This window comes from Cyanistes caeruleus, chromosome 2 (genome assembly GCF_971803275.1).
Source record: "Cyanistes caeruleus chromosome 2, bCyaCae1.hap1.1, whole genome shotgun sequence".
NCBI lineage: Eukaryota > Metazoa > Chordata > Aves > Passeriformes > Paridae > Cyanistes > Cyanistes caeruleus.
The window spans coordinates 113,544,896-113,572,705 of record NC_141702.1 but is presented as its reverse complement, the minus strand read 5'-3'; the positions used below and the strand labels follow the sequence as shown (position 1 = coordinate 113,572,705).

General features: G+C 42.5%; 2 protein-coding genes and 1 long non-coding RNA gene across 10 annotated transcripts in view; 2 read left to right on the top strand and 1 right to left on the bottom strand.

Moving 5' to 3' along the window:
* The window catches only part of PCSK2 (proprotein convertase subtilisin/kexin type 2), a 172,404-nt gene extending 169,642 nt beyond the window's left edge, over window positions 1-2,762 (top strand). For all 8 annotated transcript variants that reach the window (XM_086879279.1, XM_086879275.1, XM_086879277.1 and 5 more), the window contains one exon: window positions 1,053-2,762. In XM_086879279.1, coding sequence (XP_086735405.1) covers window positions 1,053-1,539 — 487 coding nt within the window. In that variant the 3' untranslated portion in view covers window positions 1,540-2,762. The remainder of the gene's footprint in view (window positions 1-1,052) is intronic.
* Window positions 2,763-5,957: 3,195 nt separating this feature from the next.
* Window positions 5,958-23,439, bottom strand: BFSP1 (beaded filament structural protein 1). Its single transcript, XM_023922735.2, has 8 exons — window positions 23,052-23,439; window positions 17,029-17,089; window positions 13,996-14,091; window positions 13,137-13,229; window positions 12,346-12,453; window positions 9,972-10,192; window positions 8,597-8,682; window positions 5,958-7,301 (listed from the first exon to the last, which is right to left on the bottom strand). The coding sequence occupies exons 1-8, from the start codon at window positions 23,420-23,422 to the stop codon at window positions 6,355-6,357; spliced, it is 1,983 nt and encodes a 660-aa protein (XP_023778503.2). The 5' UTR covers window positions 23,423-23,439; the 3' UTR covers window positions 5,958-6,354.
* LOC111926120 (uncharacterized) lies at window positions 22,895-26,028 on the top strand. Its single transcript, XR_002862700.2, has 3 exons — window positions 22,895-23,040; window positions 24,572-24,624; window positions 25,876-26,028. It is a non-coding gene; the product is annotated as an uncharacterized LOC111926120 (long non-coding RNA).
* Window positions 26,029-27,810: the final 1,782 nt, after the last annotated feature.

The following is a 27,810-nucleotide window of genomic DNA, read 5'->3' as shown; positions in this document are numbered from 1 at the left end:
TCACTGGTCTCTAAAGAACACAGTATTTCATTAGCAGGCAGAAAAAGCTGGTACTGATTTCTTTTGAAAAGAAGGTATTCATTACCACAGTGTAGTCAATGCCCTTCAAAAGACTCAATTTGACTGCACAGCTGAGGTCAGGAAGAAGCCACTAGAAGACAAGATAATTACAAGGTGGCTGGAGTCTTTTGAGACTTGGTCCCTTTTTTAATGATTGCTGTAATTCTTGCCTTTCTATTATTTCTTTTAGACAGAGGAAAATGTCACACTGCTTGCAGAACACTGATGGTGAAGATGTAGAGCATTTTTTACACTCTCTCATGTATTTTGCCAGCCAGTTTCTGAGGCAGTGGGTAATTGAAGTTGCATCCTGACCCCAATGGGTTTAGAAGGCACTTTACAGCCTCAGCTCCCAGGCCAGACAGCACTTTGGCAACTTAATAAACACGTGCAACTTCTTTCCTTGGTGTGTGTGCTCATGTACAGGAGCTGTTTGAGGATGGAAATCTTCATGGAAAAATATTTTTCAAATGAGCCGACTCTAAGGTCCCACATTTGTGGCGGCTTCCAAAGCAGAACAAGGAGATAGGCTTTAATGTGACTGCACTGAAATTCTGTGCAATTGGTTCTTCCAACAGTAGAGAGCCATTTGCTGCTGTCATTTGAGGAAGCTGACTGCTCATGGTTCTTTTACTGAGCATGCATATTATTATGCATATATTACCCAATATAGGTAAATATAGGAGTAAAGTAAAGTAAAGACAACGATTAATGTTAGTCCTTAAAGAGCAGTATGTGCTTCTAAAATTGTATTACTTCTCTCTTTGTGTAGGTGTATATTTCATAATTATTTTCAAATTAAAGTTTTGGTATCATTTTCTAAAAGGAGAACATTCACTTTCTGGCTAAGTTTGCAACTATTATTTCCTTACTTCTTCATGTATTAATAAGAAAAATAATACAGTGTTTTTCTGCGAGGCACTAGAACCCAGTAGTTTTAGCATAAGCCATATCGTACTGTTTTAATTACTTAATTGTCTTCTGACCCACAGAAAGATACCAGCAAGTGGCAAACTGTTCCTCACACTGACAACTGATGCGTGTGAGGGGAAGGAGAACTTTGTCCGGTACCTTGAGCACGTCCAGGCAGTCATAACTGTGAATTCTACTCGGCGGGGAGACCTCAACATCAACATGACCTCACCAATGGGAACAAAGTCCATTTTGCTGAGCCGGCGCCCCAGGGATGATGACTCCAAGGTGGGTTTTGACAAATGGCCTTTCATGACGACTCACACTTGGGGAGAAGACCCCCGAGGCACCTGGGCTCTGGAGATTGGCTTTGTTGGCAGCCAGCCCCAGCGGGGTGTGCTGAAGGAGTGGACACTGATGCTGCACGGGACTCAGAGTGCACCGTATATAGACCAAATCGTAAAAGATTATCAGTCCAAACTGGCCATGTCCAAGAAGGAAGAGCTGGAAGAAGAGTTGGATGAAGCAGTGGAGAGAAGCCTGAAGAGTATACTGAGCAAGAACTAGTGCTGTGTTGCATGACGGTGTCTTTCCTTCCCCAGACCCCTCTACTCACCGTTCTACTATCCAAACCTCTGTGTTAGACGTATTACAATGATTGTAGACAAATTATCACCCTTTCTTGATTTTAAAGTCTTATATCTTGTCTATAATTATTTTAATTGCCACTGAAGCAGTCCATTTTTTAATCTCTAAACCACAAAATATACTCCTACCAAATACTATGTACAGTTTGTGACTGTAAATGATGATTTTTTTCTTTGGTGTCAGACAAATAGGTAAAATAACCTGCAAAGAAGTTAATGGCTTTTCCCTTCATATTTCTGTGGAAAATGTTTGTATTAAAAGAAGAGTGAATTTTAACACTGGAAGTTGGTGATAATGAGCACATTTTAAAAAAATGACTGTGAGAGAGGGAATCACCGAGAGGTTGTCTGGAGAGGTCTTTGAACATGCTCCTTCTGCATCATTGACTTCAGTGGGACTTTCTCCATTGGGTTCAACCAAAGTAGCACTAGACCCCACAAAAAGAAATAATCCAGAGATAAGGGAAATTCACTAATCCAATTTGCAGAAATGGAATTATTTTGGGAGTTTTATTTCATGCTACAGTTACACGACATACTTCAGCTACAGGATGGATCAGCAGATATGCAATAAGGAAGGCAAAGTGATGCCAAAGCTGGGTGGCAGGGAGAAGTGATTTGCAAACCAGGTCAGGGCCTTCTAGAAGCACAAGTCCCAGTTTTACTGGAGTTTTCTTAGTTTGGTTGTTTTGGGGGTTCTTTTCCTGTGTGTTTTGGGGGGGGGTTTTGTTGTTGGGTGTTTTTTTTCTTTGGTTTGTAATTTTGACAATTTAAATCAATTTACCATCTTAGAACAGAACAAGCACATAGGGATGAGGATTTCTGGCAGCTTGTGTGCATCTGCTGGTCTCTCTACTGAGATATTCTCCAGCACTGTAAAATGAGGCTGTGTCAGCATTACCAACCACAGACACCTGTTTTCTGGGGTTCAAAACCCAGCTGCCAGTAAAGTGCTGTGGGGGAAATTTGAAGCACGCAGGTTTGGTCCCAAAGCAATTTTTAATTTATTTCTTTTTTTAAAGCTATATATTTGCTGGTATTATGTTATACAAATATATTTAAGGAGAAAAATATGCTGAAGTTATTAAAGTGTAATGCAAAGTTGGCCTTCTTGAAAAATAAAATGTAGTATATTTGGGAAGATTTCTTGGCAGTCATTGTTCTTTGCTGTTTAAAGTCGGTCCCACCTTGTCTTTTTGGACGTGAGTTAAAGTCCATCTCTCTCACCCTCAGAGTCTGCTCTGGCTATTGCTGCAAAACATAACATTCTCCCAGGTGGGAATTACTGATGGGAGCAACCACTACATGTTCTCAGGTGTGAGATCCCAAATTTAACCTTGGAGAAATATAGGGTCTTGATTCTGCGAATATTTAGGCACTTGCACTAAAGCCCATCAGTGGACCTACTCAAATGGGAACTTTAAGCAGGTATTTCAGATCTTTGCAGGATCCAAGATCTACATTTTAGCAGTGACTAGTTTCAGAATTTTATTATGTATTTTTAATATGCAGAGTATTAATCTAAGATGTTTTAATAAGAGTTGTTCTGGTTGATCCGGTGCATAGTAGTAGAAACACAATCAGTAAATGAATGTTTATCTAACAAATTAAAAACATAACCCAAAGGCTCTGTGGTGGACATGTTTCACTTAAGAATGTATAAGAATAATGTTAATTCAAGAGACTATCCATCTTTTATTTTTCCATGAGAGGCCTGTTCTTTCCTTTTCCAAATGAAAAACAAACAGCTCAACCTGCACAAAATCGATGCAAATTACACTCTAAACCCAAGCCAAGCAGCCTCACACTACTCACAGGTTTCTCACTGTGTGCAGCAATCCCATCAAAAAAATTTACCATATATATATTTATGCATACACCTGTATGACTAAATACACACCTGTGGTATCATTCTCTGTGTGTGTATATATATATATATATATATAATTATATATATATATAAATTATATATATAATTTATATATATAATTTTATATATATAACATACAATATATATATATATATTCAGAGTACATTACGTATATTTGCATATAAATATGTCTAGAATTACATATGGTACGTAAGGTATAATACACATACATCATAACTTTCTGTGTGTATGTGATCAAAGAAAGAGGTTACTGAAAGTTTTTACTGGACTTCTAAAAATGTGGAAAAGTTTTGGAATAAGAAAAGTCCATGTGGAATTCTTAAATGAGCATGTACATGACTTTCCATTGCATTCATGTAATTCTGCAGTTGTCTGTTCAATTATTAAATATCTTATAAAGCAGCAAAATAACTAGGTGGCTGTCCATATTTTCATAATGCTGGCATAATTTAGTAATTGAAAAATCACAATAATGAGTAATATACAGAAATAGTGAATTTTGATATAATTATATCTATAAAACTACATTTATATACAATACAGAGATCTACTTCAAATCCTTGGGGATTTTCACTTCAAGGGATCACTGAAAAATATGTCCAGTTAGACTGAGTTTTTATGGTATTGCTGATGGAAAATAAAGTTAATTTGTCAGTATTTATAATAAAAGGGAAAATGAAGTTCATGATGCAAAACAGGTGAGCCCTGTGATGATGTTTTATAATATCAGTAAAATAAAGAGCTGTTACAAACTAGCAGGTCCTATCATCATTACTTATCTGAGGGTACATGGGAGGTAAAATGCTGCTCTCACTAGGATGACTTCCTACTTCTCTGCTTTTTAGACTGATAAAAAAAATGTGTATCCTGCACAAACTGGACACAGAGAAGATAAAGATACTCCAAAAGAGTTGATAGCAGGAGATAAAGAGTAAAGTGCTTTATGTTAACTCTCTGGAAATCTGGCACATACAAGATCCAAGCCACAGGCTGGGAGGAGCTTTTTTTTTTAATTTGCATGGCATTATTTACATGGTTCGAAGCCATTGGCTCCAAGGTCAGCTCTGCAAAGGCAGCAGCAGTGCAGGGGCTGAGCTGCATTGGCAGGAGGATGCTCAGGAGTTGAGACTGTGATGGTTTTGCACTGCAGCTCATAAGCAGCTGCGGTCCCAAAGAAATGCTGTAGCAGATTTTTTCCTCTGCTGTTTGGAGCACTTTGATCCACCACATTAAACCCCATTTCCTTTTTCATCTCTACTTCCCACCCATACCTTTTGGGTACTTTTTAGCTCCTGTGTTCCCATGGTAGAAAGTACATTTCATTTTATAATGTCCTGCCATGTCTGCAGCTGTACAGTCTGGCAGGGAACCTCCTGATGTAGTTCTGGTTGCCTCAGAAGTGAGAATGTGCCTGAAGTAACCTGAGAATCATTCCAGTCTCTTCTTGAATAGATGCTTGCAACTATTTCACCGTTAAACTTTAACACTTAAACACTTCATTGAGAATCTGCATTTAATGAAGAGGTTAGCCCTGAAGCTCAGGCTTGTCAGCTCAAATGGCTTCTAGCCCTGCCTTGCTGCAGCTGACAGGAGTTAACAGGCAGAAAGAAAAGGCACACCAATGCTGGAAGCTGAAATGAAAACTTAGAGAACTGGGATTGGACAAGAAATGTGTCAAGACTAATCTAGTACCGCCCTTCAGTAAGTCTTGGGCTTTAGTGGGATCATTTTTGTGCCTGGAGTCAAGCTGAGGCCTGACTGGTGTATGAGCACTTGTAAGTTGAGCTCACTATTTACAGACATACAAGAGAAAGATTTCCTTCCCCTGATTTTTTTCTTTGTGTTTTTTTGTTGTTGTTTTGTTTTGTTTTGGGGTTTTTTTGTTTGTTTGTTTTCTTGAGTTGAAGGTTTCTGGGAGCTGCAAGAAGCTGTTGCTGCTGCAAGTGCTGCTTTTTGCTTCCCCAGGAGGTAGAAAGGCACTGTTTATTCCAACAATCCTGTGGAGCTCCGTGTGACTGCAAGTAACAGGAGTGAGACAGGGTCCTGTGGCAGTATTAAACTCTGCAGTCCAAAGAAATACTTAAAGAAAATACCTAAACACACAGTCTTTGGCTGCAGTCTTCTCAAAAGCTCGTTGGCATTCATAAGTAAATTAGTTGTGTTGGGGAAGGACAAATAGTAGCTTTTATAAGGGATATCTCCCTTCAGGCAATTCTATTCTGAGAAGATCTGCAGTAAGAACATATTTTGATCTTTATTTCCAAAAAGAAAGGTCTGCCAAACTCATTGCTATTTAAAGTCTCTGAAAGGGGGAGATATTTAGAACAGGTTATTTAAGTGGTATCCAGCCCTTTCCCTGGAAAAACTCCTGCACACCACTCATGTGATGTTTACAAGTAGCAACTATGAGTTAATGTTAGAGGCAAAATAAACCCACAGTGACAATCTTCAGTAGAAGGCAAAACTTTTATTAAATGAACCAGATGTCACAAGTTAACATTTGCAGCTGTCTCAAAGATGGGGGGGGGTCGTACAGCAGTTATGGGAGCAGTAGAGGAATATGCGAATTTGTCCCGGATACTGTGGAAAGCCAGGCAGCTCTGTCATAATAATCACTTTCCATGTGTCTTAATCATGAAAATCAGTTGCATAGGATGTGCCCTGGAGAGTGCTAATGGTTGTTGCACCAAAGGTGAGCCTACATCAGACAGAAATGCCATCAAGGTTTCAATCTGTTCCATACCAAACAGCAAAAATCTCACTACTGTATCATTCGGTCAGGAAAAAAACACAGTCATTTAATAACTATGCCAGACAAGTCGACTATCAGAGGGTATGTGTCACTTAGGAGCCTTTGTCACCTGGTTTCTTCTTGCTTGTTTTCTCTATCATTGTCTCGACAATCATTGCTGTCTCTTCGTACGTCTGAATTCTGTCATCTGAAAACTTCTCAATGGACTCCACCACCTCCACCTTCTCATAGCTCATAGAGCCAGGTAAGGCTGCCTCCCTGAACAACAGGCCCTGCTTATCTTCTCGCTCATACTCTGCCTCTCGAAGGAGTCCTGGCTCAGTTGGGCTTATCAGACCGGGGGAAGGAGCTGGCTCAGGCTCAGAGATGTCTGGGTACTTTGCGATTTGCTCAATTTTTCCTCTTGCTTTTTTCCCCCATTCAAGCACGTCTTCTTTCCCCTCCTCTCTCTGTTTATCTGGGAGTTCAAACTCTTCTCTCCTTTCACAGATTTCCCCTTTCTCTTTTTCAGATGGTTCGGCAGGCTCTGGCAGCTCTGGTATGGGCTCCACCTCACCACCATTCATCACCTTCCCGTTGCCAGTGGAAACTGTGATCCCTCCCCCAGGAGGGATAGAGGGGGCCAAGATGCACGGTTCTTCATGGCCTTCCTCCCCTGTCACCAGCACGTAACGCCCTTTGGGATGGGCATCAGGCTTAGCCTCTGGTCTCTTGTAGACTCTTATTTTCTCCCTCACAATGTTACACAATTTATCAAAGGCTTTGCTTATCTGGGCTCCGTCAGGTACGTCCTCTGGGCCCATTTCTTTCTCATCAAATTCTGGTCCTTCCTGCTCAGGTTCACACCTGACTGAGCCTTCGTGCCTAAACTCCATCTGATCTTGGTCAAAACCTTCCAGAGTTCTTTCGTACATTCTTTCAGGCGAGTGACTGTCGGTTATGTCTCTTGACATCAGCTCCTTTTTCCTGGAAATTTTCTTTGTCAGGGCTTTTTGTCTGGGCTTTACACTGGCGATGTCTTGCATGGCCTGGGTGATATCTAAAGAAAAATCAAAGTAAAAGAGACAACAAGCAGTGCTTGAATACAGTCACTGCAAATGCCAGAGCTGCCTCTTGCCCTCACTGCTGCAGGTGGAGAGCCTTTGTGTCCCAAGGGGGCTAAAAGCAAGCCAGGCACCTCCACTCCTGACAATCTGGAGTCAACAACCTGACAGATGCTGAGAGTCATGCCAGGAGGGAGCAGCAGTGGCTGGTGGCCACAGAGCTGAGAAGCCACCCACCCACAATGGCACCACTCAGACACTGTCACTGAGCTCTTAGAACGCCCTGCCCACAGGCTGTTCTGACCTCCTGCACAATCATGGATCCCATGACTGCCTAGCAGCAGCAGGAGCACAGGCAGGCTACTGATCTCCATGGCATGAGCAGCTAGAGCAGAGGAGGCAGGGTTTGAGAAGAACATGGGGACAGACAGATATTAAGATACTTTTCCCGAGGCAGCTGTTTTGTCCCCTGCCACAGTACAGTAACACACATGAAATACCCTGCCTGTCAAGCAGGTGAAATCAGTGGTGTGTCTAGAGACAGGCCAAATCCTCAGCAGGTATAAAACACCACTTTGCACAACAGCAGTTATTTACAGCTGCTGAGGATCTGGCCTCAGGCATTATGGAACCATTTAGTATAAAACTGCTACAGTTCACACAGCAGTTAGAAAAATTACAGCTGCATTCCACGAACATCCCTCATACGATGGTTTGTCTCCTTTCTCAAGGCAGTTTGTCATTAGTAAAACCCCAGTGAGCCTTGGATATAAGTCATCCCATATGTTGGAACCTATCATACCAACTCTTTTGTCAAGAGAAGTCTTGCTCATTTAGCCCTGGCCATTTCCCTGGTACCAGGTTTAGAAGTATCCCCATTCCAACAAGCCAACAAACAGCATAGAGGAGACATCATTCATAGGAAAACAAGCCTCAGAAAGGACCCTCTGCCTGCCTGTGGCACCCAACACACCTTGGTGCTCTTTGCACATCACTGAAGCACAAACAAACATTTTAGAATGAGTCGGCACAGAACCTGCAGCTCTCCCCACCATTTCAGGTGCCTTTTTGATTTTACTCTTGATTGGCCTGAGTACTAACTGTAGAAATTAGCAAAGAAATGCTTTTGCTGGTGGTTTTGGCCTTTGACAGCTTGTCTCAAGGCCAGCTGAGTTAAGCTGTCTTGCATTTACAAGCCTGTAGTCAGGCTGTCATGACTAGTGGCACAAACAGCTTAAAATACAATGATGCTTCTCTTGACAGACACAGAAAAGACACACCACAGCTTTACCTCTTCCCCTCGAAGCCTGGGGCTGGGCAGGTCGGTATATCTGTGTGAAGAGTGTGACTGGGGTTCCTGCTATAGCAGAGTTTAACCTGTGGAGAACACGTGCATCCATCAGCTCTCTCCCCACCGTTTTCAGTGAAAACAAGTGAAATTGTGCAAAACGAAGCACAGAGGTTAAAGAAATGTACTTCTCTGTGGTGAGGAGTCAAAAAGAATGGCAGGAAGCTGTTTCTTGTCTGGGGAAAGTTAAGACAGCCACAGCACCTTTACAGGAGTGAGGCTGGTTTCTGCCAGCAGGAGACATGGGATACTCCATTAGGTAAAGTACACCAGCAATTACAACATGTAGCAACAGCTTTGCATTTAGCATGGCACTTTGAAAAGATGGGAAGGTTTTAGATGGGCAAACAGTCAATCCAAGACTACCAGAGGTCAGCAAGAACTGTGAATCCATTTTTACCATGCTGGCTGATAAAATAGGAAATTTGGAGCATTCTTCCTTGGAAAACATTTGAGGAGTCAGTAGTATTAAGGGTTAAAAATTAAAATTGAGAGGCAGGCTTATTGCAAAACAGTTACTGTATCTTTGGCCTCCCCAGTCTGCTCTGTTGGAATTTGAGATATTTTGTCCTCTCAGGGACCCTGTGTCCATGTATTTTTTGGCACTGAGAATTACCCTGTTGAGATACTTTTAAATAGAAAAGTGTCCAAAGTAAGACTCTGAAAATTAATTAAATTCCCCTTCCCCACATACAGGATGGAGTATTTATTGTGTTCTTCCCCTGCACCTTCTGCACAGCCTGGAGCAGCAGTTTGGGTGCTCAGGGGTCTGGCTCTGCTGCTCTGAAAGATCCTTTTCTCCACTGTGGCTGATGGTTGACATTAGAGGGAGACAGTACTCCTCTGTAGGTTCAAGCACGACTCAAATCCCTACCAATTTCTTCTGTTTTTCCTCTTTCTCCCCATGCCTGAAGAATGGCTTTGCTGTGAAGAATGTTTTGCTTTGCAGGACATTTGTTTTGTCTGCACCGTTCAAAAATCAACCTGCAATTGGTAATGTCGAGCAAGTGTCACCAACACCCAGTCTGAGGAGAGGATGTTCAGATTGCTTTTGTGTGCTCCTGACCTCTGCACACTGATGCCAGGACAGCACACAGAAAAGAGACTGGACAGGAGAAGCCCAAAATGGCTCTGACCCTTTCCTTGGCAGAAGTTTGACCAGATTTTGCATCTATTTAGATTTCTGTCCCTGGATATCAACCAGTGAAAGGTGTGAGAATGCTATAGCTTTGAGTGAACCAAACGCCCTTAAACACACATTTTCCAAAATGAAAGAGGCCACTGTTCCCTTTGTGAGTGCCCAGCAATCCAGCCTTACCGGCTGTCCTCATTCTCGATGATCCGTTTGTACCGCTCCAGCTCGTTCTCCAGGGACTGCTGGTAGATCACCAGCTGGCGGCAGTCAGTGGTGTACTTCTCCAAGATCCTCTCAGCCTCCTCTATCCCCTTCCTAAGGTTTTCAATCTGCTCATTGTAAAGCTGAATTTCATCGTCATAACTCTCCTGGGTGTTTTTAATTGCTTGCTCCAGCATGGTTGTCTGGTAAATAAAATTGGTGGTGAAAGAAGCAGCTTTGAAAAATTCACCATCCCCATATTTTAAGCATAATGAAAGGCAAGTGATGCTTTATTACAATGTGATGCTGCACTGCTGAAATACAGAAGCAATTTCACTACCTTTGTTCAGTCATTCAAAAAACATCAAGGACAGTAGAAGTTCTTAACTGGGAAGATGAGCTCAAGGAATAACCACTCCTCCTTCTCTGTGGTCTGCAGACAGGGAAAATAACACCTAAGGTCTCATTTTAACTAAAGAACTCTTCTTTTGAATTCAATTCCTCAGCCTTTTTACTTCAGTGATAAAACCAAAGAGCACATCAACCAGGAGGTGGTAAAAATCACCTTCCAAAAATAAGGGCTGAGTTTCAGGTGGGATATTTCACCTTGTAACTCTGCTCTCACTTTCTTCTGCTATTTTAGCTATTTATTATACTTACTTAACATTTTTTATTTTTTTTACTACATTTCAGAGAGATGAACTCACTAAAAGTTAAGGGGGCAATAAGTGACTAATGAATTATTTTCTAACCGATTTATTTCTATATGCTTCAGACAAGATTAAAAAAAAAAAATTAAGAGCCTACATATAGGAGTGGTGTCCCTTGGCATTAGTTTGGTGATGTTGTAGTGTACAACTGAATTAAGACTCTTTTCTGTTCAGTGCTCATGACCTCTTAGGCACATGACTATCAGGTCCAGAAACAGGACAGCAAAGAAATTCTATGACACCTGTCATCAGACCAGCCTTCACCATCACAAGCAACTGTGTTACTGACCTCCACACAAAGCTTTTTCACTCTTTTAATTTCAAGGCACAAGAATGAATGAATGAATGAATGAATGATCAATGAATGAATGAATGATCTCTTTCTAGACAGGGTGGGAAGATTTGATTTTGGAATCGGATTATTAATTCCCTAAAGACTGCCTCTCTCCATCTGCCAGCAGACAGCTGATTTCCTCCCCTTTTTCTCTGTATTGATTCACTATCTCATCCCCCTATTGATTCTTGTCCATCCCAGAGTGTGTGTATCCTTTCTACCAGAGCATCAGACGTGAGAAAGAGATCAAGGAAAATACACTGTCCTGCCCCTAATGAAAGAAGTTATGCTCAGGAAGTTATGAGCTGCTGCTATGGCTGTCCAAAGGAGCTCAAAATCCCACCAAAAGATGTTTTTGTCAATATTTTTTTCTTCTCACCCGGATGGACAACTAGAGGCACAAAGGAAGCTATATTTGGGGTCATTCTCCACCCCATCTGCTAAAATATATTCACCTCTGTAGAGGAAGAGATGCCATTGGCAACTATTCAGATCTGGTTTCTACCCACTGCAGCCTTCAGCTGCTCGTCCACCTCCTGCCGCCCTCGGCCCTGCACTGCACTCATGTTTGCAGGCACTGGCTGGAGACAGAAGGTTGATTTAGGGCAGGTTTGGCTGGGAGATGGGCAAGGACAACTAGTCAAAGTCTTGGCCAGACACTTTCTGCAAATCAGGGCTTGGCAAAAAGCATGTGGTTTTTCCTGCTGGTAGTGTCCAAGCACAGGAGAGGTGCTGGCTTAATGCTTAGCAGTGACATGGATGAAGGCAGAAAGCCGAACGTAGCTCAACAGCCCTCTCAGTTTTGCTCCCCAAACCCGTCCAGTCCTTCCCACAGCAAGCTCAGCACTGGATGTGGCAGCGACAGAAAGGATTGGGCAGAGAGCCCTGAGGGTTCCCCATCACTTCTCATGGAGCCAATTTCCAGCCAGAGCTCAGCAAGTAAGAAAGTCATGGGAGCCCTGCAAGTCTTTTCCATCCATGATATCCTGCTGATTCTGTCCTGCAGGAATCCACTTGCATCGTGGAAGCCAAACCTTCCCTCATCAGCCACTCTGGTAAGCAAAGACAGCTTCATTGCACCTACAACACCTACAGCCCTCCCTGGCCTTCTAAACCTGACATTTTGTTCCATTGAGAGAATGGGAATGAAACAGCTGAAGAAAAAGATGGAAATCTAAAAGGAAAACACGCCTCCAAGTCCACCAAGTTAACGTAACCGTGTTAAAGCCATGTTAGATGTTTTACCATGCAACCATAAAAAAAAGCAGTCAATGAGCAGCATGGCTGTGTGTACAGCTAGTGATTACAATACCTCTGTCTGCAGCTTGTATTTCTGTGCCTGTAGCTGGCAGAGGATGCTCTTGTATTCCTCCAGCTGGCTCTGCAGAACAGGGATCCTCCTCTCCGCTATCAGCTTTTCCTGGTTGGAAGAAAACAATGTGTGTACAGGAAAGTATGGTTCACTCCTAAAAAGAGCCAAAAGAAATTGCACTACTGGAAATCAACTGTGAAGACAAATAGAAAATAGCAAAGGACAGATTAAACCTCGAGTCAAATTCTGTTGAATGGTGGGGTGGCTTTAAGAATAGAGATGTCAGATGGCAAGGCTGTAAAAATACACCTTAGACCTTGTAGATACACCTGTTCATATCTTCTTCCAAGTAATGAACATTCCTGGCATAGCCACTCATATTGGTGGAAATCATCAAGTTTTCACCTCATCTGTATCAATTAATTTGAATTAAATTTTCACCACATCTCACCCTTTCAGGATAAGATTTCCTTTCTCTTCAAACATTCATGTGTCCTGCCATCTCCTCCTCAGAGAAGAAGCAGAACTACTTCAACAATGTGTTGTATCACACATTTTTGGGGATAACACGTATGCTGGAGTACACCTGACAAAGCTAACCTCTCTATCCTCATTGATACAGTTTTTTCAAAGCTACAGTTAATTTCTTTTCTCCTTTATTCACTATTCAATACTTACACATTGTTTTGACAGTTTTCACCTAACCTTGGTGTGGAAGTTAAAGGATTTGGGACGCTTGAGGGGTAAACATTATCTTAGAGCTGCATGCATTTCCCAGCAGCAATACTTGCCTCACATATGCCAGTGGTTATTGGGGACACACGAGGAGTTGTCTGGATGATCTGCTGCAAGACATTGACGTAGGTCTGGATTTCCATGAGGTTCTGTGATGAGGTAAGAACATTCTCATTAGACAATGCCATAGTAAGATAGACATTTCCATGTACTCCTGGGGTTTATTTCTAGACATGTCATGTTTTAGCACATAAAAGTCCAATTCATGTTCAGACTTGGGTTTGGAAAGCAATTTTACACCTGCTTTTGAGTGCAGGAGTGCTAACAGTTTCATCATACTGGGCTGTATCACAGACTTTTGTCCAAGGACTATACAGTTCATAGAATTAAAGATTCCATGATTTCCAGTTTCACAGGAGATTTTCAAAATAAGGATCACAAATACCTTTGCATATGGCCTGAAAAAAAAGGCACAAGAATGCTTTTTCAAAAGCAGCAAAGATGGGACAGTGGCCTCATCCCAAGACTCACACTTCTCCCAGGAAGGAGGCAACACATTAAAGTCAGCTGCAGTGGAATCATACATCCACAGGTGTATGTCTGCTGATCAGCTGGGGTGCCCTGACCCAAAAAATTGGGTGATGAAAGCGATGTGAAATTTAAAACAGCTTCATCAGCACTTTGGGTTAAACCATGATACCAGGCTGACAAATTTAAGACTCTGCTGCAGCTGTAGTGACTGGACACTGAGAAGTGAGTTTGGGTGCTGGAAACCATCCTCCCACTGAAAATAAACAGTGCTGGATGCACCCACCAAAACACAAAAGAAATTTTATTTTGCCACCCTTTGATCATGGAGAAGGGCAAAGTTCCACATCTCTCTCTACAAGGAAGAGGGCAAATTCAGCCAGTTACCTTCTTGTATCTGTCCTTTGTGGCGTTAATGTCATCCTGCAGGAACTGTGACTCGATCTGCAGCTCCAGGTTGCACAGCAGGGCTTCATCAGCTTCCTGCAATGCAGAGAACATGTGGCAAGGGTGGTTTGTGTGCCTGGAGTGCTGAGCCCACAGCAGCAGCCCCACAGGACAGCCTGCCTGCAGCGTTAGAGCCTACTGGGAGATGCAGAAGGATCCTAAAACCAGCAAACAGGAGGTGTGTCATTCACCATGTTCTGCACTAATGTGATTTACAATACAGTTTGGCACTGGCACCATCCAAATAATGCTGGGAGACAAGCAGTGGGCCTTTGAAATACCAGATTTTGGTGTTAAAATCTTGAAAGGGTGGATGAGTCTTAAACAAATGACATCAGCAGACTAAGGCATTGATTTCTCTGGTGTCATGACAAGATCTGAGGTATCCTGATGCCTCTTTAAGATCCCCAGTAAAGAAGTCCTCCTAAAACCCCAGGATGGTCCAAAGCATTTGCACTCTCTTACGTATGTTCTCAAATGCCACAAATATTTGCACAATTAATTTGGAGCCATTTCTGGAAATAAAAATGACAGTTGACCAGGTTTAGAAAAAATCATCTTGCTGCACAGGTTTATAATACTTTGAGATTTGCGAGGACAAAAGTTCCTAACATTCAATTAATTCAAAGAACAAATTATATGACTAGCAATCATGATCTCAGAGTACATAGGTATGAGTGGCATTGGTCTTCAAATCCAATGAAATCTCCATTTCTCTTCAATTTAGACCTAATTTAGATTTTTCCTATGTTATGTTATTTAACACAAACCCTGGAATTTAGGATCATTTCCATGGAACTTGGCAATATATTTTACAAACATGTAAGAGTAATGATATGTTTTATTTTTCTATTTAATGCATTATTTCTTTTTTAGATTTGGCGTTAGCTAAGACTGCAAAATATAATTTTTGAGAAGGCATCCCAAAATATTTTAACAGAATCTTCCTTGCAACTCTATAAAACTTGCCAGTTCCTCCACCAGTTTGCAATTTGCCTCAAGAAAGTCCTGCTTTCTGCATTTAACTCTAAGAATTAAAAAAGAAAAAGGAGTATGTAAAGGCATCTCTTTCAAATGGCCCATGTGCCATTACCAGCTGTAAAAAACACCTCTGTGAGCGGATCACGGGTTGCAAACAAGCCACTGAGATCTGTGGGTGCAGCATATGACTGGCAGGAGAGGATTTTTCCTTTTGCATGCCTACAGCACGCGCTGCTCCAAAAATGTGTAGATGTTGGCTGTCTGATTGTGCTGCTAAGCCTCCCAGGCAGAGAACTCTCCAGCAGGCTCTGCTTTGTGAGCCAGGGGCTGATTCAGACACGTCCAGCCCAGCACATTCAGAGCCAGCCATCAGGAATGCCCGCTGCTTTTCTGCACTCCTCTCCCTTCCTATTGAGAGGAAGATCAGCAGGACAATGGCCATGCTGGGAGGGAGCCAAAAAAGAACCCCCAGGACCTTAGATAATACCTATAAGCAAATATTTCTGCAGGGGATAAACAAAAGCAGGTTTCAGCTTTCCAAATGTCCCCTCAAAGGGGAAAAATGCTTTTATTCCATGCTTTCAAAGAGACCAGCTTCCTTGGTGGAGCTGTGTCAGAACAGTGCAGTGTCTGCCAATTTCCTTTTGAACTTTGCAGTATCTGCTAATCACTCAACTTCTGCAAAGCCATTCTGCTTCATCTGGTGATTCCAGAACACTGACCTATGTGCTGGAGCAATGTTTTCGTTTACTGTGGAGGATAAATTCCTTAGATCTCTCCAGAACTAGTATTTTCCCAGCTGTCAGACAAAGAATGAGTTTGCACCTGCAGGTGTTCAGGCTACATCTTGGGCCCTGTACAGAAATCCAGCTGTATTCCCTGCAGCACTGGGTGCTCTAGTGCAAGGAGCTGCTGTGACAGAGGTGGCCAGGGACATCCTGGGATAAAAAACACCCTTGTGCCTCAAGATTTTGTGAGCTGTGCCTGGGGCTGGTGAGTCAACTGAATTTTCTCTAGCTACAGATTGGTTGAGAGGATCTGTGAATAGAGACTTACCAGCTCCAACAACCCCTTACAAAAGATTTACCTTCACAATTTTTTTTAAGGGCTTTTTGCAGGGTGTTCAAGAGCAGGCTGTTCTGGAGAACGGAACTGATGCAGGATGTCAAGAGTTCACTGGAGACAGAAATGCTAAAGTGTGCTTTCTGTCTTTTCTTAACATAAAACATGCATATCATTGATATGACAATGCTCCAGCAGAGCAGGCCCAGCCATTTGTAGCAAGAAAATAAAAAAACAATCTCTATTTAATCCACCTTTAATTGTTCCCCAGTACAGAAGATGAAGGAGAGCCTGTGCAAAGTAGAACTGGGGAAAGACATAATACTATGTTCTTCACCCAGATGAAGGCTAGCAGCAAGAGAGGATGAATCAGGATTATTCAGTTTTATAGACCTGGGTTGGAGACTTACAAAAGACTTCAGCCAACTTTTATCTTTCTCTGAGCTTTATATTATATTAAATGTTAGTTTTATTATTGCTTTTCCCATGGTATTGGTTTAAGAGAGTGTAGTTTGATATAAATGAGGGGGAGTTGTGCCTTCTCTTTTATTTGGAAACCTAATGGGAAGCTGAGGGTCTGTCCTGGGAAGCGCTGACCATATCCTTCAAGGGACTAAGGAGCTTTGAGACACTCCAGGCTTCAAAACATGGACTCAATCAGCAATTTTTCATGGCATGATTATCACTACTGGCTGTATTTTAATACAGTGTCTCTATTTTAAGAGCGTGGGGACAAGGTACGCACACGTCGAGGCTCAGACACTTACACAAGGCTTAGGGAGGGGGAGGATGGAGAAGGGCACAATGACAAGAAATGCCTTGCTCTGACATTTTATCTTCCCACTGATTCCTCAAAGCAGCTCTCTGTAGTAAATGAAACCAAAGGACAAAAAATTATGCACCTTTCCCCTGGCATTTTCCCAGACTTACTTTATTAAGGCGCTCCAGGGTTTCTTTTAGCCTCTGCTGATATTCACGTTCATTTCTATACCTGCAAGTAGAGAAAAAGAGATAAAGTTCAGCAGTTCATCCCTCTGCAAACTGCATTTTTATCTGCTCTGCCACACACAAGATGTACTTCACGCTGAAGGAGAACAGGAATCTTGAAAGGGCCCAAAAGATTTATCAATGCATTAGCATTAATTATTTTTTGGGTCCCAGATGCTGAGAGTCACTTCAGAATTGCTTTAATTCTTGTCTCCAGCTTATGTAACAGAATACAATGAAATTCCATACATTTTCTATCAGTGTTTTACAGAATGGCCAAGAATAGGTGACCTACAATAAAAGCATATTCCATTGGGGTTGGACTACAGTGACAGCCAGCCAGCAGTGGTTACTCTGTGAGGATTGGCACACGACCATTTAATTACATTGTTCTTGGTTATCTGTTATGCCTGCTGCTGTTCAGTAAGCACTTTAATGACAGGCACATCAAACACGAAGATTGTGATTTCACATATCGACTGTGCAGGAACGACGCCGTGTTAGGAAGCTTAGATGGGTCCAGCTCTGTGTCCCCTCTAATGGTAACTTGTATTTTAGCTTGGTCAAAACAACACAGGAGCCTTAGTGAGAGCTGCATTTCACCAACTATCCTTATGCTTTTGTAAAATGTCCACAAGTTCATAATGTGCATGTTCCTGGTGCTGAGATGGATGTATGATGTTTTTATCTTTGATTTGAGGAAACTGCACATATTCTTTAAGAATTAGGGCTCTGCATTTGTATGTAAATAAAATTATCTTCTAGAAAATCCTTTTAGCCACAGAGTACAAAACTTAATTGTTGACTATTGTAATTAATTCCCTTCCTTAAGTAAACCTCACATGAAATGTTTAACGGTAGATGTGGTTTAATGAGACCCCATTAAAAAACAAAGGAACAAAAAGCCCCTGAAAAACAACCAGCCAGAAGCAACTTAGTAATACAAGGCAATGAAACTTTGCCATCAGTACTGAACAAGTGGCTTATCAAGCTCCAACAGCTGCAGAAATACAGTCTTAACCCTTTGAATTTAACACTTTACTTTCCCTAAAAAAATAGAGGTACAGAGATATAAAAAAGCCATCATTGTCTTACTTTCTACAAGAAACACTCTGGTGGGTGACGAGTCAGCTCTGGTGGAAAGGGACTGTCATTTGCAATAAAAGCAATGGACACCAACACAAGCCAAAATTCAGAACTGAACATGAGTCCCTGTCTGTCTTCTGAAATCATTGATCCAGCCCAGATGTGCTGCTGACATCAAAGGGATTTGCTCCAGTCAGCAGGGAACTTGGCAGCTCCTGGACTGAACACATCAAGGATCAAGTTACAATGATCATGTCAGCCTCAGTTCTTCCTTTCCATCTCCTGAAGGACAAACAACCAATGTTATTCTCATGTCTTCCAACACATCCTGGAAAGCTGAGTGGATGATGTCACTCAAAAACTGACCAGGACAGCAAAGGAGGAACTTGGCAGAGCAAAGAAATGGATTTAACCTGGACTCTGATTTTATCGCTTCTTCTGAAATCCCATAATATTAGCAGGGTTGGTCACTGATCTATTTTCAATTCTTACATGAGGAGCAAAGAACCAAATTAAAATGGCAAGGTTTTATTTCATTATCACTCTAACAAATTGCTGAAAAGACTAAAACAATGTCCTTTTTTGCCATACAGTACTAACACCAGTTTCACTTCCAAGAATATAAAATTTTTCAGCTTCAAAGTGAGACTGCCTTTGTTTTAAGCTGTTTTACCAAGCAGCTAACCTCCAAACAGTTTTCTATCTATTTAAATTTATTTTGTGTGCAGCTGGCAGTAAACACTTTCCTAACTTAGATGGTTTCTGAGAGCTGAGCAAGAATGAAGCAAATCCTGTGAAAATCAAACACACAGTTACAATAAAAGCCATCTATGGATTCAGTGTGCAAACCTCAGGCCTAATGTAATTCAGATCTCTCTCATTTCTAGATCCTCACTCAAAATAGCTTTCAATGACTAAAATATTCAGCTACATTTTCCTTCATTCTCAAATAACCCAAATATGTGCAGTGCCACACAGCCATAAATCCACCTGGCAGCTTGAGAGAGTTAATACTGTGTGATTATCCTTTGAAGGAGAATTTCTTTCAAGTGATGTTCAATCTTCTCCAGAAGATCAGTGCAAAAGTGCTATCAACCCCTTTGAAATGCTTCAGAGACCTCAGGATGCCCCTGTGCCTGCTGAAATGTATCTCTAAGTGCAATGGCTGACAGGTCACAGCCCCATTATGCTACAAAGTTGATTTTGATGTTTGGTAATTAGATAGACATGTCCAAAAATTGTTTTATTAGATGGTTGCTGGTCAGACTTTCCTGGAGCTTAAGAGCCATGAAGTCAATTTGCTTCATTAAAAAAAACAAAAACAAAAAAAACCAACAGAACACCAACCTTCTCACCTAATCAGGTTGCTTTAGGTCAGCTACAAATGTTTTTGGAGTGTTGAAAGAAAAGGGATGTTAACAGGTTTAGGGCTTTTTTTGCATAAGGGAAAGGAAATGGAGGGGATGGAGCTGCCAGCCTCAAAGAAAGCAGATCAGAGGATTAAAGATTTCCATCACCTCATTTTTTTTTGACCCTGCCTCTGCTGCAGTGCAAGGGCTTGCTCCCCTCCAAAGAGGAGACAGTAACAATCCACCCCAGCAATGCACAATGGCCAGATGCTCAATTTGGTGTCAAACCTGAGCCTTTTATCTGGAGAAAAATGGTGCCTCTCTGTCGAATCCTACTGAACTCTTGCTCCTCTTGGCTACTGCCTTTGTCATGTTTCCTTTCCCTGATGCACTTCACTGACCTTCTCTCAACAGACAGCAGCAATTTGGGTGCCAAGGACAGCACAGACTGTGAAACAGAGCTCCTACAAGGATGATGGGCAGGCCACTGACAGTTGTCATTCAGCATCACACCCTGAGTGCTCAGATGAGCCCAAGAGGGCTGTGCTCTGCTGATTTACCAACAGATTCCACCTGTGTTATCAAGAAGCCACTGCTGAGCAGCTGACAGCCACAGGACAAGGTCCTGGCAGTTTGTGGAGAGTGTGGAGGGCAGGCAAATGCTCCTCACCTCAGCTGCAGCAGGATAAAGTCCTTCCTATCCCCAGAGAAGCAGCAGCAGTGCTGAGACAATCCCTGCTGCAGACAGGGCTGGAAGGCAGCTTTGCCAGTCCCCATACCCTAGCTATCGTGTTTCCCCACTTCCTTTTGTTTTCTCACACTTGTTGGGTGTTAGCTCACCAGAGCATCACCGTGCAGCTCATCTTGAGGAGCACTGTGCCAATTACTGTGCCCAACAACTTCCAGGGAATCGTATTGCACGTTCAAAATCCGCTGGATTAGCAGTTCACAAATTTTTTAATGAAACAATTGATTAGCAATTTTAATTTCTGAAGTCAAGGCCACTGAAATCTGGATTCCAGCATCTTTCCCAATATCATGGAGAGGGAAATACAGTCCTTTCCCACAGCCAGAGGCAATGTTGCTATAACAGTGATGGTCAATAAAAGTAGCATAATTAGTTTTTTTATGAGATGAGATGCAGCCAAACTATTCCCAGCATTGATTGATTTTTTTTTTTTTGCAACTTCAAGAGAAAGAATTCTCTCCTGATACAGAGGCTGAACTGTTTATGTTAATGAGAAAAGCTATGAATGTGACCATAGAGGATTTAAAATAAATTTTAATGTAAGTTCTATTTTTTTATGGTATATGAACACTTAATTGTACAGACCTGTACTCTTAGGCCCTACTCTATATAAATCCAAATTTTAAAGGCCTACTTATATAAATGTAGCTTAAGAGGTTTACTTAGATATAAATCTACTTCTCCAGTTGTGAAGGTGAGTGAAAGAATGGGTTCTAAGGGTCAAAATTCCTTGCCTTCCTGAAGGACACAGACATTTGTCAATTAATTGATTCACAATGCTCCCCTCTAAGAGATTTTTTTCATCCTAGTGCACCAAAAGCTTTATGGTTCAAGATGAAGCAGGAAACCCACAGTGCCTGTTGCCAACAGAATGCAGACTCAGGGAGGAGAGTAAGTCTTCAGCACAGGAATGGTTCTGGTTTCAGCAGCCCCTAATAGAGCACAGAAGATTATTCCTCCCATATTTTGTTTGGGGAGCTTTATTTATAACTTTCAGCAGCTGAAATCAGAGCCAACAGGAGGTCAGGGTATAACTTACCAGGGCACTGGCCTTGTTTTAAAACCTGCAGCTTAAAACCAGACCAAGTTTTTCAGACACTGAAGAAATTTTCACGTCTGTCTTCTAGTCAAATTCAGCAGCTCCCAAGAAAAAAAACCCAACAAAATTCATTTCTTGATATAAACCAACTGGTGCAATTTGGTTAAAAAGCAGCCACTGCCCTTCCATTGTCATGGCCCTGTGTATCTTTAATTTTTAAATTTCAATTTTTGGCTTGGAGATAACCAAAGTTTCCTTCTTATGTTTGTTTACAGCTGCTGTAATGAATGAGCATTCCAGGATTGTAAAACAAAGTACCATCCCTTTTTTTCTGGTAAGCCACTAACTACCCCTTTAGCATCTTTCTTTCCTTTTCTGAGTGTTGTCTCCTCCTCTGGATTTTTCAATGTCCTGTATTACTCCCTGCCTATTTGCAGTTTGTATAAAGCAGCTCTAATAAAAGTAAATTACTTTGTGTCACATTACCAATCCTGTACTCACACAGAGGTATCTGTATTCACACAGATTTTTAACTAATATGCAGTTAGAAAATTAAGTACTGAGTTTAGTCAAATACTCATGGACACCGTGTAATTAAAACACGTGAGCAAGCTCCAGAGTCAAGTTCAGAGTTAAATTACAGCATTGACTCATAGTTGAATTTCCTGCTCATAAATATTGGAATACAATCCTGCCTAATCAGGTGCTTATTACCCAGACTGAGTCAGGACACTGTGGACATCTGACCACTGGCAGCAATAATCCTCAGTGCACCTGGATGGGCTGCTCTCTCCTCTCAGATGAGAAAGAGAGATCAGGGCTTGGCACTTCCATAGGTGTGCTGTAGCTCACAGCCCCACGTGGCTGCTCATTTGGCAGGGTGCAAATTCTCATGGGTGAAGTAGCCAGACAGACATTTGGGGGGTAAAAAAAAATCCCTGACCAATAAGAAACAGCAGGATTAGATCCTTTTGTCCCGTGAGCAGCCCTTTCATAAGCAATGTTTACCAACTCTTGTGTAATTAAGCCACGTGACCAAAATTGCCTGTTGCTGGAGGGAAGGAACTCATCTCCATCAGCATCTGAGGCTCCTGCATTTCGATTTATGGTGCCACAGATGCTAAAGAGGTGCAGTTAGGGGAAGCCTGGTCTTACTGTTTTAGTGGCATGAGATGGAAATATAGAATGCAAGGAAGAAGAGGAGGGCAAATTTCACACACCAGGGAAAAAACGCATCACCTTTCTTTTCATGTCACATCACAGATGTGGCCGGCACAGACCGGCCCTTCATAGTGGCTGTAAGTAAGAGCTTCTCAGAGGCATCCTGCACATGGCAGGAGATGTCTGGCATGGTGGAACTCTGGGCTGCTCAGACACAAGGCTTGCTTTGAGACACCTGGTAGTCCAATGGGTTTCTTCCCCTTTGCAGCTCAGAGCACAGCTCTCCTAAGGCTAATGAACAACAGCAGCCAGCGTGTGCCAGGGCTGCTGCTGTGGAATGGGGAGGGCATTTTCCCATCTATGATGGAGCAGTGACACCACAAAAGGCAGAGCTGCAGCTCCCTAACTCCTGATACCTTACTTTTCTCCATGGGCTTTCATGCCAGCCCTCCTGACAAGCCTGATACACCTGGAGAGGCATCACCCAGGCACAAGCAGGAGCTGGTGACACCGAACCCATCCTGATTACAGAGACTCCCTGTGGAAACGACACCACCCATCTTCCACGGATAGTAAACCTTACTTGTTGCGGTACTCGTCGAGCATGCGTTGGGCGTCCTTCTCCTCCCGCTCCAGCTTGGCTCTGTCAGAAGCCAGCTCCCGCATTCGCTGGCGGTTGAACTCGATCTGCCCAGCGAAGGCCTCGTCCAAGCCCACCAGCTCATCCATGCGCTGGAAGGTCTCCAGCTGCTTGCGCAGGATGCTGTTGCGCTGCTCCAGCACACGCGCCCGGTTGATGTAGCTGGCGAAGCGCTCGTTGAGCTCCTGCAGGTTCTCCAAGCCCCGGGCTTGGGCCAAGCTGTCGAATTCCGGGGAGCCTCGCAGCTCATCGTAGGCATCCGAGCGCTCGTACTTCTCCTTGCGTACCTCGCGCAGGAAGCTGCTCCTGTACATGGCTTCAGAGGGGCTGTGCGGTGCCGGGGTCCCCTCTTGTGTGCCTGCCTGTCTCTCCAGTTTGGATCTGAATTGTGTCTGGGGGCTTTGGGGAGGAAGAGCTGAACATAATCACACCCCCAGACGATTAGGGCTGGTCTCCAGGGTGGTTTGTGGCACTAAAGGCAGCGTCTGCGGCGGTGAACTAAATAAATCCCAATGGCCCCGCCTTGGAGCTGCCCATCCAGGCGTCAGCAGTTCGGAGGAGCAGCGGGCACAGAAGGGCCAGGGGCTTTTCTTTTCCAGCATTGCAATTGTGTACAGCCAGGATAAAAGAGAGCAACGTCCAGCTTTCACCCGCTGGATTAAAGCATTATCCGTGGAAAACAAAACAAGTGCTTTGCAGCTTTGGAGGCTGAGCTCAAAGCCTTTCATGGCTGTGCTGGGGGGAAAGCTTTGTCCCACGGGGGTGTCCCCAGAGCTGTGCACAGAGGCCTTCTGCTGAGACAGGATTTTGGTGTGAGTGGATGGCAGGCCTTGATTTCTGTTGTTTGAGTTTTTTTAATTTTTGTTTATTTTTTAATTTTTTTTAATTATTGTTTGAGTTTTGTGATTGTTTAGAATAACGGGATCGTATATAAAAATTAAATATTACTCCAGCTCCATGGGCAAGATTTGGGCGTTTGGTTCTCACTTCAGGCTTCATGTCAGGCCTTTCTGCAGGTTAATTCTACCTGGCATGAGAAGCACCCAAGCAGCAGAGGAGCTAAAACCCCAGGCTTAATAAAGCCTCTTTGGCAAGCCACTTTCTTTGGGGGTAGCCAAAAGCCATGCCATCCCATGGTGGACTTTCCATATTATCCCATGGAGAGCCACCATTCTTCATTTACCTCCACTGTGATGGAGTCTGTGTGTGCTGCCATTCCCTGAGAGGCTTTAATTTCCCCTCAATGCATCTCCTCTAGTAATTTTTTTTCCTGTCTTTCATTTTGAAAAATCCCATTTCTTGGAATGGTTCTTCCCTAATCTACTTACCCAGACAAAAAGCCCAACACCCAGATACTCCAATTTTGAGATGTCTGTTAATAATTCATATAAAAGTCATTTTCCCTTTTTAATGGTCATACCTTAAATGGATATTTAAATCACATGTATTTGGAAGCTCAACAGAGCTCAAGACACTGCTGGCAAGTACAGAAGTGAAGAAAGCAGCTGGAGCTCAGGTGACTCTAAAGTCTGGGTTCTCTGCTACTAAATCTGAATTAAAGGGGGAAAATCATTAGACATTTCCTCCATATTTCTTATTCTGCTTCAGATTATTTGGAAGTGCCATGAGGAAATATCAAATGATTTCTCACAAAATTAAATTAGGCTGTGCACACAGACTGTCCAGCTCCACAGTCTCCTTCCAAACTATATAAACAGCAAAACAGAGACAGATCTCCCAGAAATGTCTGGGATCTTTATGAACCAGTGAACGTGAAACCACTGGCCTCCATGCTGCACAAACACATCGGCATTTGCAGCTCTTTGGCTGCACCAGCCTGCTTACTCCAACAATGCAGCTGAGCTTTTAACAAAGTTAGTCTTCCAGAAGAGATCAGAAAGTAGATTCTGCTGGATTGTGGGCGGTGTATTTTCATGGCAAGAGTTTTTATGGCTTTAGACAGCCTTTCAGTAAAATAAAAGCCCATGGAAGTGCTATCCCATCTCTTTCTCGGGGGCTGGAAGAAGCACTGAGTCCAAGCTGACCTGAAGTCCTTAGGTAGTAAAAGGATAGGCTTTTCAGGGCCTCACCATGTCCCTAAACTGAGTGGTCTGTCTGCAGAGGAACATTTGCAGTCCCAGGTTTTGTTATTGAAAATTGTTCCATGCCTTCTACTGGGAAAATCTGGGTTTGGTATATCATGCTGTTACATGCATGTCCCTAGGGTGAGATCCCTGCTTCCAAACTTGGGCAGTTTCTGTTGTTGACTTGCTATAGATGCAGCTTTACCAGGGCCAAGACAAGCTTACATGACTCAGGCCCTGTGTTAGTGTCTTTTTGAGAGGGAGGTGACTTGAGGAGTCACCCTAGCCTCCAGACAGCTTGTGAACACATAAATCACAGAAATTATGGAATTGTTAAGTCTGGAAAAGGCCTCTAAGAACCCAGCACTGCCATGTTCACCACTAAACCATGTCCCCAGGCGTCACATCCACAAATTTTTGAACGTTTCCAGGTATGGTGATTCCACCACTTTTCTGGGAAGCGTGTTCCAATGTTTGATAACCCTTCTGGCTAAATTTTTTTTTCTTGATATCTAATCTAGCCCTCCCCTAGCACAACTTAAGGCCATTTCCTCTCATACTTGTTACTCAGGAGAAGAGCCACACCCCACCTCACAACAGCCTCCTTTCATATTGTTGTAGAGAGAGATAAGGTTTCCCACAGGCCTCCTTTTCTGCAGGCTAAACACTCCTTGCTCCCTCAGGTCCTCCTCATCAGACTGTGCTGCAGACCCTCCACGTCCTTCTTGTGAGCAAGGAGCCCAAAACTGAATACAAATGCAGCAAATCAGAGTAAGAGAGCCTAAAAGGAAAACCTAAAAGTTTGGAGCAGACTGCAGCTGTTGCTATTTTCAAAATTAAAGAATCAAAACCACCCCAGAAAAATCAATCTGCTTCTGTTATGCACTGAATTATTTGGCTCATCTAATGGACCACAAAGGTGAATTACCTACCCAGGGATCTTGTACACTCACTCCTGTTTAGAGATGGCCCAAGGACTGAAAGATTATCTGTATAGACATTAATGAAACACCTAACCAACTGCTTGAAACCTTTTTAGATTTAAAACAATGAGTGTGTATTGAAGAACATTTATATAAAGAACACTTTTCACCCTAATGCCTGCAGTATAAACAAGAGGGAACACAGAGGAAAATTTGCACTTTCCCTCTTTGTCCCCAGGTTATGTGTGACTCCTTCCAACAACAAAATCTGAAGGCTGGTTCTTTGCTGTGTAAATGCAGTATATGATACATCACCATCACCCCAGAGTGGGTGTTTACCTACTGCTGCACAGCTCAATAAATCTCTGGTACTAGAGGGTGATTTGTTTCTCCTTTAATTGCTTGTATTGTTATAAACCACTTTGCAAACTATCTTGGCTACATCCCTTATGCACAACTTGAGTATATTTTGGCAATGCCAAGAGCTGCTTGTAGTCCTTACTGCTTGCCTAAGTCAACACAAGTTTCTCAAACTAAATAAAAATTCATAAAATGCATTAAAAAATGCCAAAATCCAAAGGAACCATATCTTTCTGATAAGAACTCATCCAGTCCCAGCTGTGGTTGGCCACATTTTGCTGGCCATTGCTGTGGGGCAACCTTGGGGCTCCTGTAACCTCCCTGTGCTGGGGACTTCCAGTTCTGTTTCTTTTCTCATGGCAAAAACCTTTTCTACATTGGTGGGTTAAGACAGGGTAAGAGTCCAATAGATCCCCCCAGGCTGTGTGCCCAGAGTTTTCAAATTAATCCTCCAAGCTCAGTGTTTTCTCAGCAATAATATGACAGCTTGTTGGTACAACTATTCAGCTGCTATAAAACGATCTCATCTACAAGCACAGCCCAGCTGAGGCACTCCATTCACCCTTGCTGTCTTTTCAAGTTATTCTTGCTTTATTCAGAGCCTGATGCTATAGCCCAGGGTTTCCTGTCCCTCTAGTCCAGAACAAAACTTCAGAGAGGGCGTGATAATGAAATGTGTCACAAGTGTTTCATGCTGAGATCTCATGGGTGGAAATTGAGGTTATTCTTCATTCTGGAAACTGATGCTCAAGAGCCATGTCCTGTCTGAAAAAACTGCTGTGAAGGCATTCAAAGCAGAACCTTTTTGTGAATATGATTGATCAGAAAGATGAAATGAATTTGTGCTGATTAGCTTTAAGGAAAACTCAAAGAACATGTATTCAAATATGAAAAAAAAAAAAAAAAGGTCTTGTGTGTTTTTTCCTTTTCCATGATCATAGTAAATAGGTGAAGGGATAATGACTTTAAACTGTGCAATATAAGCTATGAATGAGATAGAAGACAAATAGGCTAATTGTTCCTCTAATGAAGTACAGGGAATAAAATATCACAAGATCTCAGTCATTGGAACACTTTAAATATCAAGCTAAACAAACACTACCCAGGACTAAGGGATGTTTCATTCACTCTCCTTTAGGAGAGAGAAGAGTTTATTGCTGACTGTCAGAACACTATTAAGGGGTTCATTACTAACCAATAATTTTTTCAGGACAATGATTTCTAAGGTTTCTCCTAGTCCTGTGAGGTAAACACCCTCCCACTTCTTAAGTATCCTTTCTCTCAGTCACTGAATTTGCTCTAGAAATTTTTATCTGGGGGGTCTTGTCTATGTAG

Coding starts and splice junctions, on each gene's coding strand:
- BFSP1 (XM_023922735.2), bottom strand. CDS start 23,422: ATGTACAGGAGCAGCTTCCTGCGCGAGGTACGCAAGGAGAAGTACGAG. Junction 17,090..23,051: donor CTCGACGAGTACCGCAACAA/GTAAGGTTTACT, acceptor CTCTACTTGCAG/GTATAGAAATGAACGTGAAT. Junction 7,302..8,596: donor CCAGGCTTCGAGGGGAAGAG/GTAAAGCTGTGG, acceptor ATTTTTCTTTAG/ATATCACCCAGGCCATGCAA.